A 12,948-nucleotide genomic window follows, 5' to 3' on the forward strand; every position below is an offset into this window, starting at 1 on the left:
GGAATGAAGGAGTCTTCTTCTGAAGGACAGCCCCTTGCCTCACCTAGAGGGGAGGGGGAAATGGGATTATTAGTAAGATAGAGGAGGATCTGAAAGCCAAGAGACTACCTTAAAATTTTTTTTAAAAAGGAAAACTTACAAAAAAAAAGAAAAGAAAAGAAAAGACAGAGAGGCAGAGAGAGACAGACAGAGACAGAGAGAAGGCTACAGGGGCTCCGTGCCACTTGAGTTTAGGGGCTTGAGGCTGAATTATCAGTAGAAAATCTTCATTTCTCTTCTTTCCCTGAAATAACTAGTTCTCAGCAGCAATGGAGGAATCATCTGAAGTCTCCCTTGCCTCTCCACTTCAGTTTGGGGGCAGAAGACTGAATTATCAGTAGAAAATCTTCATTTCTCTTTTTTCCCTGAAATGACTAGTTCTCAGCAGCAATGGAGGAGTCTTCTTCCTAGCAAAGAAAAAATTTTAACAAAGAATATGATCTACCAAAAACGTTATTTCTTGCATTGTTAGACTTGTATATGATCAATGATCATATGATCACCTAGGCTGATGTTATATTCATTAGCATAACCATGAACATTTATTAAGCATTCACTATGTGCCAGACACTGCTAGGCATTCCATATCTGTTCTTTCATTTAATCTTCCCAATAGCCCTATTGGCCATTCATTTCCCAGTTTGATAGATGAAGAAACTAAAGCTTAACAAAATAAAATACTAATAAAGTCAGAGTACACAGCAAAAATTTATAGCCAGATTTGTTCAGCTCTAAAATCTATGCTTCTTTTGCCTTCCTAGGCAGCCTATCTCACAAAGATCTAATTCTTCCAGTAGTACAGGTCATCACAAGACACCCTTTTCTTCTATAGGGCAGTGTCTCAGAGATAGCAGTTACAAGCCCTGCCCTGGTCCATTCTCCTTTATGTACCTCCACTCTCCTTGGCACCTTGGCTAGAGAAAAGGAAATTGCTATTACTAGAGATCTTGTAACTTGTGCCATAGATTTTTTTAAATGACTATGCGATGCAAGGGAATACGTGTGTTTGCACACAGCCCTGGCTTGTGGCTGAAAAAATCAATGACAAAATGTGTCTTTGAGTGATGGAGACTGAAGAAATAGCATCATCCCCAAGATTGCTAACATTTTTTGCTTACTTACATTGTTCTAAGCACTTTTGTTTATTGGTCGATTTAATCTCCACAACAAGTCTGTGAAACAGTTACCACTAGTCTCTTCCATTTTTCATATGAAGGCCAGGAAGAAAAGTAACTTTATCATGAGATTGTAGATATTCAGAACCCTGATAGTCTGGCTCACTGTGCCTGCTACCTCATCCTAGGATCTATGGACTCCTGAAGGAGGTTTTATTCCAGACCCTCGTAGGGTACAGCTTACTACCTGAATGTGATTTTAAGATTTTGTAAGAAAGAAAGTATTAGGGGCAAGTAGATGTGTAATATTTTGAATCTAAAATGCAAACAAACACATCCTAATTTCAGCCACGTTAAACAGTAGTAGGTCTTTAACCTATATTCTACTAGTTTAAAAGTCCTGGGCTACTTATAGATGCAGGTTAGTGAAATTATCAATTACTGATTGAGTCTAAGAACTGATTCAAATATAGTGGGCCAGCAGATGGCATGGAAGTTAAAGTGCAGGATCTCACATGGCCAACTGCATGGTTCCAGTCTCAGACCTGGCAGCTTGAAAATCATGCCAGGCACCTGTGCATGCATGCCCAAAATCCCAAGAGAAGAGTAAAGGAGAAGGGGTTGTGATGTGGCTATCTCCCTGGGGAGCAACTTCTCTCTCTCTCTCTCTCTCCCCCATACATGCACACACACAAGCTCTCTCCATCTTTTTCTCAGCTGTGGGCACCCGAATTTTGCTTCAATTTCATTATAAAATTCTGATTATGTGCTCATAGATCTCCAGTAACCCCTTTCCTGTTAATGCAGATGATGAGGAAAGGAGTCCAAGAGCACAGTGCCTAATACGATATACTATAATATGATACAGGGCTGTGTTTGCTGGGCAACTGAGGCTCTAATTAGCATATCTTTTCTTTCTTCTTTACAACACTTTCTGACTCAGAACTTTCACATATGCCCTAAATATTTTTCTTATAAGTAGGAATTACCTAAGTTAATGCCTTGATATTTCCTTTAGAATGCTTTCTCTTCTCTGCATATATTTAGGCATAGAGCCAGAGAATTCCTTATGTGCAAGGTTTTATATGATGTCCAGCTGCCCCTTTGGCAGTACAGCATAATGGCTAAAAGCACAGATTCTTGGGACCACAGATGGCATAATGGTTAACATCACTGGACTCCTATGTAGTCAACCAGGTTTCTTATCTAGGACCTGGTTGCTTAAAACTTACACAGAGACTGTGTGCATGCATGCCCAAAATCCCCAGAGGAGAATGGAGAAAAAGGGACTGTTGTGAAGCACGGACTGTTGTGTGGCCACCCACCCCACCACCAGCAGGTGATTTCTCACTTCCTGTCTCTCTGGCCAGCACACAAGCCCTAGAGTAAAAATCTCTCTCTCAAAAGCAAACAAACAAATAAACAAAACAAAACAAACAAAAAAGAAACAAAACACACACACACACACACACACACACAAACACCCACACAGAGGCAGATTGCCCAGGTATAAATCACATATCTGCCACTTACTGGCTGGTGACCTTGGGCAATTCATATGATGCTGTAAGCATTCAATTATATATCTATATACATATACAAAGAATCCTCAAAAAGTTTACAAGAAATGCATATTATTAAAAAAAAATGCATAGGGACCATGAGTTAGTTTAATGGCTATGTCGCTGAACTCCCATGTAGTTGACCATGGTTTGAGTCCCGGACCCAGTGGCTTAAATTCATGCTGGGTACATGTGCATGCATGCCCAAGATTCCAAGGAGAATGGAGGAGAAGGGATTGCGGCGTGGCCATCCCCCCTGGGGGTGATTTCTTGCTTTCTGTCTCTCTGTCTTTCTGGCGAGTGTATGTGCCCTGTAAGCAAAAACCTCTCCAAAACAAAAAAAAAATGCATAGATTTCAGATTTTTGCACCAAAATAAAATCATACCATAATTTCATTTGCCACAAACTTTTTGAAGTTTCCACATGTGTATACCTGTATGTGTGTGTGTACGTGCATGCATGCACATGTGTATCTGTCTTAGGACAGTTTCTGGGTCATGATAAGTACTGTGTGAATATTAGCTAGTATTTTTTTCTTTATCAATGTTATAAGCTTGAAAACCTCCGTGTAAAATTAATTTACCTAGGATGAGGAATTGGCATGCCTAAGTTTCTTTTGTGTGGTGAATTAGAAGACAGCCTAGCATGAATCAGTAAATAGCTGTGGAGCCTTGTAACCATTATTTCTGACCTTTATCTATGAGCTGCAAATAGCTACAAAAATTACTAATGAGTTTCTCCTATTTTTTTTCTTTCAAACAGCTATAGGTTAGTAAAGGGACAGTGACATAGACAGGTGGAGAAGGGGGGCAGCTGTTAGGCAATGAGAATATAGAAGGGATGGCCCTCTCCCCTACATAAATCATGGGTGGAAATTTTCCCCTCATCACTGAAACCTGACATTGGAGCATTTCTTTTTACCTCCTTCCTCATACCAGATCAGAAGCCTTGATGGCAGAAGAGTCCAAACCCAAGCCAGCATGGAGCCAGAGCTACTTTTTTCCTGAGAAGAAATTCTCTTTCATGGTCTTGGGCTCTGAGAAGCAACACCTCAGCCCCCCAGGCTTCCATGAACCCAAGATAGTAGGGTCTGCTGCTACATTCTTCAAGCTCTTGGGTGCCACTGGTTCCGTTTTTTCCCCATTTAATTCTACAACCATGGAGAAGGCTGGGGCTACTGGGGATATGCCAGAAGTGGAAAAATGGTATTTCTTCTGGGCCTAAGGCCTGCCATAGAGCAGGAAATCTTAGAAGAACTCATAAGCAATGTGGAGGACCGTGACAAGTTTCTGGCCATTGTGCTAATGCAAGCCTCCAACATGGACCATGTCTCTGGTCATATGGGTGACCTCTTTACTGTGGGAGAGCTGTAGTAGGAGGGCCATTTCAAGCAGGAGTGGCATAAAGAAAGAAGATATGGTGGGACCAGCTGTTGGCATAATGGCTATGTTGCTGGACTCCCATGTAGTCAACCACAGTTCGAGTCCCGGACCCGGTGGCTTAAACTCACGCCAGGTGCGTGCATGCCCAAGATCCCAAGAGGAGAATGGAGAAGGGATTGCATCATGGCCATCCCCCATGGGGGATGATTTCTCACTTTCTGTCTCTCTGTCTCTCTCTGGCGAGCACACGCACCCTATAGCAAAAACCTCTCAAAAAAGAAGAAAGAAAGAAAGAAAGAAAGAAAGAAAGAAAGAAAGAAAGAAAGAAAGAAAGAAAGAAAGAAAGAAAGAAGACGTGGTGACAGTGTTCAGGAAAGGCCCAGCGTACCTTTGTAAGCAAGCAGATTAGATAGAGTCCTTTTGGGTAGGGATCTGGGATTGAGTAGAAAGGAGGTTAACAGGCTTGGAAGATAATATCTAAGGTCTCAGATACTTCCCTACCACTTAGCCCCTACTTTGGAAGCCATATATTAGAGCCATGAACCACAAGAAAGCACAGATGATCAGAAACCCAGAACTTTCAGGACCTGCCAGATTTCCGAATTTTAATCAGTTATTCATGACCAAATTGAATTATCTCTAAATAAATGTCCATAGCTGCTGAAGTAAGAGACATGGAATGGAAATATTCTTCAGATCTCTTAAAGTTTTCCTTTACTTGGTTTCTAGATAGCCTTTATGTAACCTGCTTACATTTGAACAGTCCCTTCTGGTTTTGTTTTTGTTTTTGTTTTTTGTTCAAGTCCTTGGTGAGGCAGAATCCCATTTTATAGATAGAGAAATTAAGCAAAAAGGTCAGTAACCTCACAACAAAGGTGTTTAAATGGTCATTCTTTGTTTCCACAGACAAGAGTTTCTGCATTTCTCACCTCCTCCGGAGGTCCCAGGGATTCCTACCTCTTACTCAGCTTATTACAATATTTCTGTGGCCAAGGCAGAGCTGCTGAACAAATTGAAAAATCAACCTGAGATGGCAGAGATTGGCCTGGGAGAGGAGGATGTTGACCATGAACTGGCTCAAAAAAAGGTGAATTTTTTTTGGTATGCCCTAGAGATTTTCAGCATTTAGCGTGAATGTGTCTAGAAAGTGACTGGCACTACACTCTCTAGATTGTCTTGCATCTCTGTATTTTCAGTATGGAAATCAAACAGGTTCCAAGAGTGTTTCACAGATCCAACTCCAGTCTCATTTTCATCCAGTCAATAGTAATAGTACTAGTAATCATCATCCCTTATCTTTACAATAAGCCTACAAGGTATATAGTACTATGCCTTTTTTACCAGTTGAGGGGATACATTTGCCTAGGAATTAGACTAAATGGTAGATACAAAATTGAAGTCAAGACTGTCTGAATTTTTTTCTTTATTTCTTTATTTTATTATTATTATTCATACATTAAATCGCTATACATTATTTAGATTGTGAAGAGACTTTACTCAGCATGATATACACCTCAGTCCAGCCCAGTTGAGACCACCATACACATCTTTGTCAACAGATAATGAATCTTGTCTGTGTCCCACAAGTATCTTACCTCTCCATTTCCACCCCCCAAATTTCCTACACTCTTCCCCTCCTACACTCTCTTTCCACTTTGTTTCTAGTGTCCATTACAATTTTTAATACTTTTATGTTTTCCAGTCTTTCAGTCTCTACCATAGAGTGCGGACAGTCGGTATATGTTAAGTGGAAACATGCAATGTGTATCTCTTTCATAGCCTGACTTGCTTCACTCAGCAACAAACCTTCCATATTCATCCACTTTCCATCAGTGTGGAACCATAAAAGACTGTCTAAATTTCTACCCTACCCTATTATCTCTGTATTAAACCAGCCTTGTAAGTAACTCACTACTCAGGATACATCAGAGTTTCTGCCAGTGAACTCTAACCAATGGTAGTGTCATTGATTTTTATTCTCTGGGTGACTTTATGGGAGAGAGAACAAACTAAGGAAAATAAGGAGAAATTATATTGTTTGCAAACTTTAGTATTTATTTGCAAAGATGATCAGTTATTTCTTAAAAATACAAAATAGATAAATGGAGATGATGAAGTTGTTCCAAAGCCTCCTTTTCTTCCTTTAAGTACCACTAGCCTGGTTTTCTAGTCAAATTCTTGGAATCACTTTGCTTTCCCTGCACTTACCCATTTTATTTCATAAGCAAATATTATTGCCATGGCAACCTTAAAGGGCCAATTACCTACTTTATGGGCATCTGAATGCAAGGTAAATTACTCTTCTGCCTGTATTTCTTTGAGGACATGACCTATAGAAAAGTACAGGACCATTTGCAAGAGCCCTCCCTCCAATTTCCCATCTGGAGCAAAATGTCAGGGAAAGAATTAGAAGCATAGTGGTGTCAAAGCTGTAGTGATCCAATGCCTATTTCCTTGGATCCCTTATCCCCTGGGCATGACAGGGCTGCTCCTAACTAACTCAGAGCCTGGCCTCTACAGGATCAAATATAATATAAGTCTGATCAAGAAAAGAGAAAGATGATCAGGAATGGCAAAGCACAAAACAAAGAGTGATTTGAAGTGATTGTGGATGGCCTAAGATCATTTTTGTCTATGAGGAAGAAAGGTAAGGAAGGTCAACAATTTTGCAACATCACAGCACAGCAAAACACAAATCAGCTCTGGTTGGATTTGTGATGACTTCACAGCTCTATTACTACACTTTTCACAGGGTTGAGATTCAGGTTGTAGAGCCCAGGTGACAAGAAACAAAGGGCTCTCTCCACTTTTATTCTTCCATTCATCCCTAGAGCCTGAAAGCTGGAGTGAGAGATGATTTTTTTCAAATGGATCATATGGTTCTTAACAATCCCTTGTCCCTAGACAGTGAGTTTTGTTTATAATAGTAGAGGATGGGAATATAACTGGGAGCCTTTTGGCATCTAATTGTGTTGCTTCATTCATATCACTGATCCCCAACTCTCAATGGTTTTTGGAATTTTCTCAAATTAAAACCTGTTATACTTGGGACCAGCAGTTGGCATAATGGCTATGTTGCTGGACTTCCATGTAGTCCATGGTTGGAGTCTCAGAACCAGTGGCTTAAACTCATGCCAGGCACATGTGCATGTGTGCCCAAGATCCCGAGAGGAGAATGGAGGAGAAGGGTTGTGGTATGGCCATCCTTCCTGGAAAGTGATCTCTCGCTTTCTGTCTCTCTCTGTCTTTCTGGCGAGCACACGTGCCCTATAGCAAAAAACAAACAAACAAACAAAAAACAAAATAAAACAAACAAACAAACAAAAACTCTCAAAAAAAAAAAAAACCTATTATACTTTAAGACCTGACTTATCGACAGCTCTAAAATGTGACAATAGACAGGCCCTGGATCCTAGAGGAGGCTCTCTTAGTCTTGGTTACCTTGATAATCTCTAAATAAACTAGTAAGAAACATATTCTAGAAAACTACAAGCCTATGGTTCCAGAGTGTGTGGACCAAAATTATAATAAACATCACTGAAGCATAGTACTGGATGTAAAGGCTGTGTGCTACCTGAGATGGCTCCATTCTTGTTGGAACCTTGCAGCTAGCTGCTCAGATGGTTTAAAATACCTTACAGTAATATAATAATAGTAACAATAATAGTTATCAGTAAACATACATTGAGCACATACTGTGCCAGACAAAATACTATTTCAGTTCTTTGATCTAATTTAAATATCACAATAACACTGGGGTAGAGGTAGGGTCCGGGGATGTTTCTTCACTTTACAGATAAGGAAAGAGACATCTTAGTATGATTTGATATCTTGCTGAAGGTCACACATTTTAGAGGGGATAGAATTGAATCCAGGTTATCTCTGACTCCATGACTCCACTCTACCACATTACCATTCTGAAAGTATAACCCCAGAACTTGTTACACCTATAGGAGAGACAAATCAGAAGACACAGGCAGTAATTCCCTTGAGAAATTTACAGTCAATAGTAGGCAAGGGATTAGACTCAAATGCATGAAACAGAAAGTGAACAACTTCCAATTATACTATAGGACTCAAATCCTAAGAGAGCTCAGGACCTGAGAGCTCAGAAAAGAAAGAGATCATTTAGAGAAGACCTATGGGGAGAATTTCCTGTAGGTAGGGTGGTCACAAAGCTGAAATGGTCCAAGTGAAGAAAGAGATAAAGAGCAAGGGAGTTGTATAAACAACTCAGGAGTACAAGAAAAGCATTGGGAACACAGAAGAGTGAGGAGCTAATTTTTTTTTTTTAGAGGTTTTCGCTATAGGACGCGTGTGCTCACCAGACAGAGAGAGACATAGAGACAGAAAGCGAGAAATCACCCCCCAGGGGGGATGGTCATGCCACAATCCCTTCTCCTCCATTCTCCTCTCGGGATCTTGGGCACGCACGCACACGCGCCCAGCGTGAGTTTTAAGCCACCGGGTCTGGGACACGAACCACGGTCAACTATGTGGGAATCCAGTGACATAGCCATTATGCTAACTGCTGGTTCCCAGGAGCTAATCTTTAAAGATTCTGAGGAATGATAATTAGAATGGTAGGGTAGGATCTATGGCCATATTACTCTAAACAATCCTGATCTCATCTCATTTCAGAAGCTAAGCAGGATTGGGCCTAGTTAGTACTTAGATGGGAAAGTGGTAGGGTGGGGGACAGACTGAATTGTAATAATAATAATAACAGCCTAGCTTTTATCGAAAGCTTATTTTGTGCCAAGCCCTTTGTATGCACCCTCTCACAGGATCCTTATTGTGATCTAGTGCAGTGAGTACTGCAGTTATCCACATTTTACAGATAAGATAAATTTCCATAATGTCAAGTCACCCTAGTACAGTAGGAAGTGGCAGAGCCAGAAGTTAAACCGAGTCATTGTGACTCCAGAACTCACACTCCTATCCAAAAGGCCTCAAAAGCCCAAGCTGAGGGGGCACGAATCTAGCAGTGTCATGAACATTAGGGATACTTAAATGGATTGAAAGAGAATGAATGAACCAATAGGCAAATAGTTCATGACATGATTTTACAACGGAAGTATTCTAGTTCCTATTAATTAAACAGTCTCAGCAAGTATTTAAGTTGCATTTAGCAAATGAGGCTAAGCCCATGTGTACCACTTATCTAATACCAAGAAATTAGGTAGTAACATGGAGCTCCCTACCAGATGGGAAGAGAAGGTGCTGTCCCAGAAAACTGGAATTACTCACTACTTGGTCAGATTTCCTTTGTTTCCAGTGACTAGGGAAGAACTCCTCATTTGTTATAAGGATCCCAAAGCATAGACACAGGTCAGTTGCTCTTGGTCCCCATTCTCATCCTTTATCTCCTCCTGTTTAACTACCCTAGATGCAGCTTATTGAAAGTATTGGAAGAAAGCTTACTGTCCTGCGGGAGGCCCAGCGAGGGCTGCAAGAGGACATCAATGCCAATTCTGCCCTTGGGGAAGAGGTGGAGGCCAACTTAAAAGCCATGTGCAAATCCAATGAGTTTGAAAAATATCGCTTGTTTATTGGGGACCTGGATAAAGTGGTCAACCTGTTGCTGTCACTCTCTGGACGATTGGCCCGGGTGGAGAATGCTCTCAACAGCATTGATTCAGAAGCCAACCAGGAAAAGGTAAAGTAGGGGGTGTCTGGGGTATGGCTGGATGGAAATGTCATCTGTTTCTGTTTCTTCTCAGGGCTCTCTCTTTCAAGTTTGACTATCATAGAAGGCAGTACAGCATAGTGCTAAAAGAGCATAAATACAGGCTTCTAAGTACCCTGAAATTCTGGCCCTCCCCCCCTTATTAGCTGTGCAACTGTGGGCAGTTTACTTGACCTCAATCCGTCTCAATTGCTTTATCTATAAGATGGGGAGATCGTACTATTGTGGAGGTTTTGTGAGAATTAAATTAGATAATCAATGTTAATTAATTAAAACAGGACCTGGAATAGGGGAAATACTGAATCAGTGCTAAGTTTCCAATGGAATCCAACTGCTACCGGTAGCAGTAGCCATTTTGTCTAACTCTCTATAGTTAAAAAGAAAAGTCTCATTAAGTAGTTGAGATTGGGATGCTATCATTTGCAGAAGTTGGGACACTCCATGTACATTCCTGAGCCAAAATAATTCCCTTTCCCTGTATAAGTGGCTTTGTATACCACTCTGGATCCACACAGACATGTATGCATGTGTAAATACACATGGACACATACATGCACATATGGCCACTCACACAAAGATACTATATAGCACGCACTGCCACAGTGATGATTGTTCATGAGATGGAAGGTACACAGGTTCCCTTTATCAGAGCCTTCCCCAACCTCAAACCCAGTGGTGGGCCACAGCTTAAAGACTGCCTTAGAGATAGAAAGAGGTGATTACTCATCCCCCTGTCAAGAATTGCTGTTGTATTTATTCTCCTCCTACAGTAAAGACAGGATTTTGCATGGCAGTGGACTTTAAGGCAGGAAATCAAGGGTGATCAATTAGCAGAATGGAGATCTGCTTTGTGCCAGCATCCTGGTGGAGCACTGATAGGCTACCCCAATAGGCAGATGCCTGGTAATTATAGCCCTTAATTGATCCTTTGCTTCACTAGTTGGTGTTGATAGAGAAGAAGCAGCAGCTGACGGGACAATTAGCCGATGCCAAGGAGCTGAAGGAACATGTGGACCGCAGGGAGAAGTTGGTGTTTGGCATGGTCTCCCGTTACCTGCCGCAGGACCAGCTCCAAGATTACCAGCACTTTGTCAAGATGAAATCTGCTCTTATCATTGAACAGCGAGAGCTGGAGGAGAAGATCAAGCTTGGGGAAGAACAGCTCAAATGTCTTAGGGAGAGCCTACTCCTAGGCCCCAGCAATTTCTAATTCTATCAGCAGTCTGCCATAGCATAACTGCCCAGCCACAGTGGGAAGTACTTTCAAACTTCATTAGCATGTACATAGCAATGTTAGCAATGTGCCCCTTCCTTAGCAGTGGTTTCTACCAGCTAGGATATCTTCAGAAGGCCCCAAGCATCTACACTAGGGAACTGCAGCAAGGCGCAATCACACATCCATTCTCCTTCCCACAGTTTGCATGGGCAAGCACTCACTGCACACAGAACCCCCAAAGCGCCTTCATTCTTCTTTGTACTAGGATACCAAAGACATCATATCTTCACCACCTACCCACACCATAGCCACTAAGACTCAGAAAGAAGCTGCTTGTGCAGCTCTACTGTGCCCCAAGGCTCATGGTCCAGTCATTTCCCACAGAGATGGCTGCCTTGAGAGTCTCTACCTACCACCAATTAGGACCTCACCTAAACTTTGCAGTGGGCAGTGCAGAAGGAGGAATTGCACTTAAGAAAGCAAAGGTTGGGTATCCCCAATTGCTCCTCAGGAAGGAGCCAGGTTTAAACAAACTGGCTTCACCCTACATTCCCAGCAGCTAGTTGTGGGCAGAGAGGCCTTCTCTCATCCCTGTCTAGTGTAGCCTTCCTCATGTCCTAAGACTTTGGGCCTACCAACTCCTATTTCACCTAGCCCTTTCCATACTGGGGATTATAAGTACACTATGGGCCATTAATAGCTCTACTAAAACAGGATTTTGCTGGAAGGAGGGGATTCTTATTGTTATATTTTAAATGGCCTTTTGATTTTATTTATTTTTATGTTTTGATTTTTTAAATTCTTTTTTAAACTAATAAGGTGGGAAGAGGGAGGCTGTACAGGGAAGAGTTAGCCCAGATGAAAGCATTTGCTGCATATCAGCCTGATGGCTAGGTAAGGAAGTGCAAAGACATTGAATTTTTCCCACCTACCTGTAACTATCTAAGAATGAAATCCTCGTCTTGAACTCAAAGCCTTCCTATAGTGATGTGTTCCTGTGTTTCCCTGGAAGTCTGGGTGACTATAAACTTAGCATTCCTGAGCAGGTATTACTTTTATTTTCTTATTTTTTAAGCCAAAGAAATATCTTGACAATGACAAAGGTTCATCCATTCTAGGGTGAGCTCAGGAGGAGCTCCTCTAACAGTTGCTGTCTCAGCCTGTGGACTGGCTCAGGGAAACAAAACTCATGATAGCTGGCAGCTCCAGCCAGGAGCTTAGGTATACAAACAACTAAAGCCACTGCTATTGCCAAGGCCCTAACACCAGTAGCCAGTTTCTATCCTGGAGAAGCCCTCAGGTGGGTGATGGCAGCAAAGAGTTGTGACCAAACTCTGTCCTGTTACTCAGCTCAGTGCCCTGTTCCTTGTGAACTGAAGTCAATCCTTAGTATTACACAGCCCAGCCCAGTCCTGGCATCTCTTCTAGTTAATGCTGAGTTCCTGGGGAAAGGGGAGAAGGTCCTTGGAGGTTAACTGTAGCAGCAGGGATGTCTCATTCAACCAAAGAATTTACCAAGGAACTTTGCTGCTGCTACAAATACTGGCCACTAGTATCCGTTTCCTCTTCATTGTATTTAAAAACAATGGGAGAATCTTGGCCAGCAGTGTGTCCTGGGGGAGGGATGGGTAACCCTTTCTGTGGTGCCTTGCTTGGGTATGCTCTTAGTACTACTGCAGCTACCAGAAACACTAACAGTGTTCTAACAGAACACCCACCTGCCATTCTCCTCTCCAGTGGAAAATTCTGCTCTGTTCTGGAAGGCTGATGGCTTATGAAAGGTTAGGTATACCCAAGCTATGGATGAAGAAGGTGGAGGAGTGCTTTGAATAAAGGAAATAGTTTCCATGTTTTGTTGTTTTGTTTTCTTTTGTTTTCTTTTGTTTATAAAACAGGCTCTAAGACAAATAATCAGCAAGTTGATGGGGGGATGAAGGGGGATGT

The 12,948-nt window shown here is 41.7% G+C and overlaps 1 protein-coding gene across 1 annotated transcript in view; it reads left to right on the top strand.

Moving 5' to 3' along the window:
* The window catches only part of SHROOM4 (shroom family member 4), a gene marked incomplete at its 5' end in the record, with an annotated part of 157,321 nt that extends 145,478 nt beyond the window's left edge, over nt 1-11,843 (top strand). The window contains 3 exon segments of the mRNA XM_014583015.2: nt 5,006-5,186; nt 9,489-9,758; nt 10,729-11,843. Of these exon segments, the coding sequence (XP_014438501.1) occupies nt 5,006-5,186; nt 9,489-9,758; nt 10,729-10,998 (721 nt within the window).
* Nucleotides 11,844-12,948: the final 1,105 nt, after the last annotated feature.

This window comes from Tupaia chinensis, unplaced genomic scaffold (assembly GCF_000334495.1).
Source record: "Tupaia chinensis unplaced genomic scaffold, TupChi_1.0 Scaffold143978_1, whole genome shotgun sequence".
NCBI lineage: Eukaryota > Metazoa > Chordata > Mammalia > Scandentia > Tupaiidae > Tupaia > Tupaia belangeri.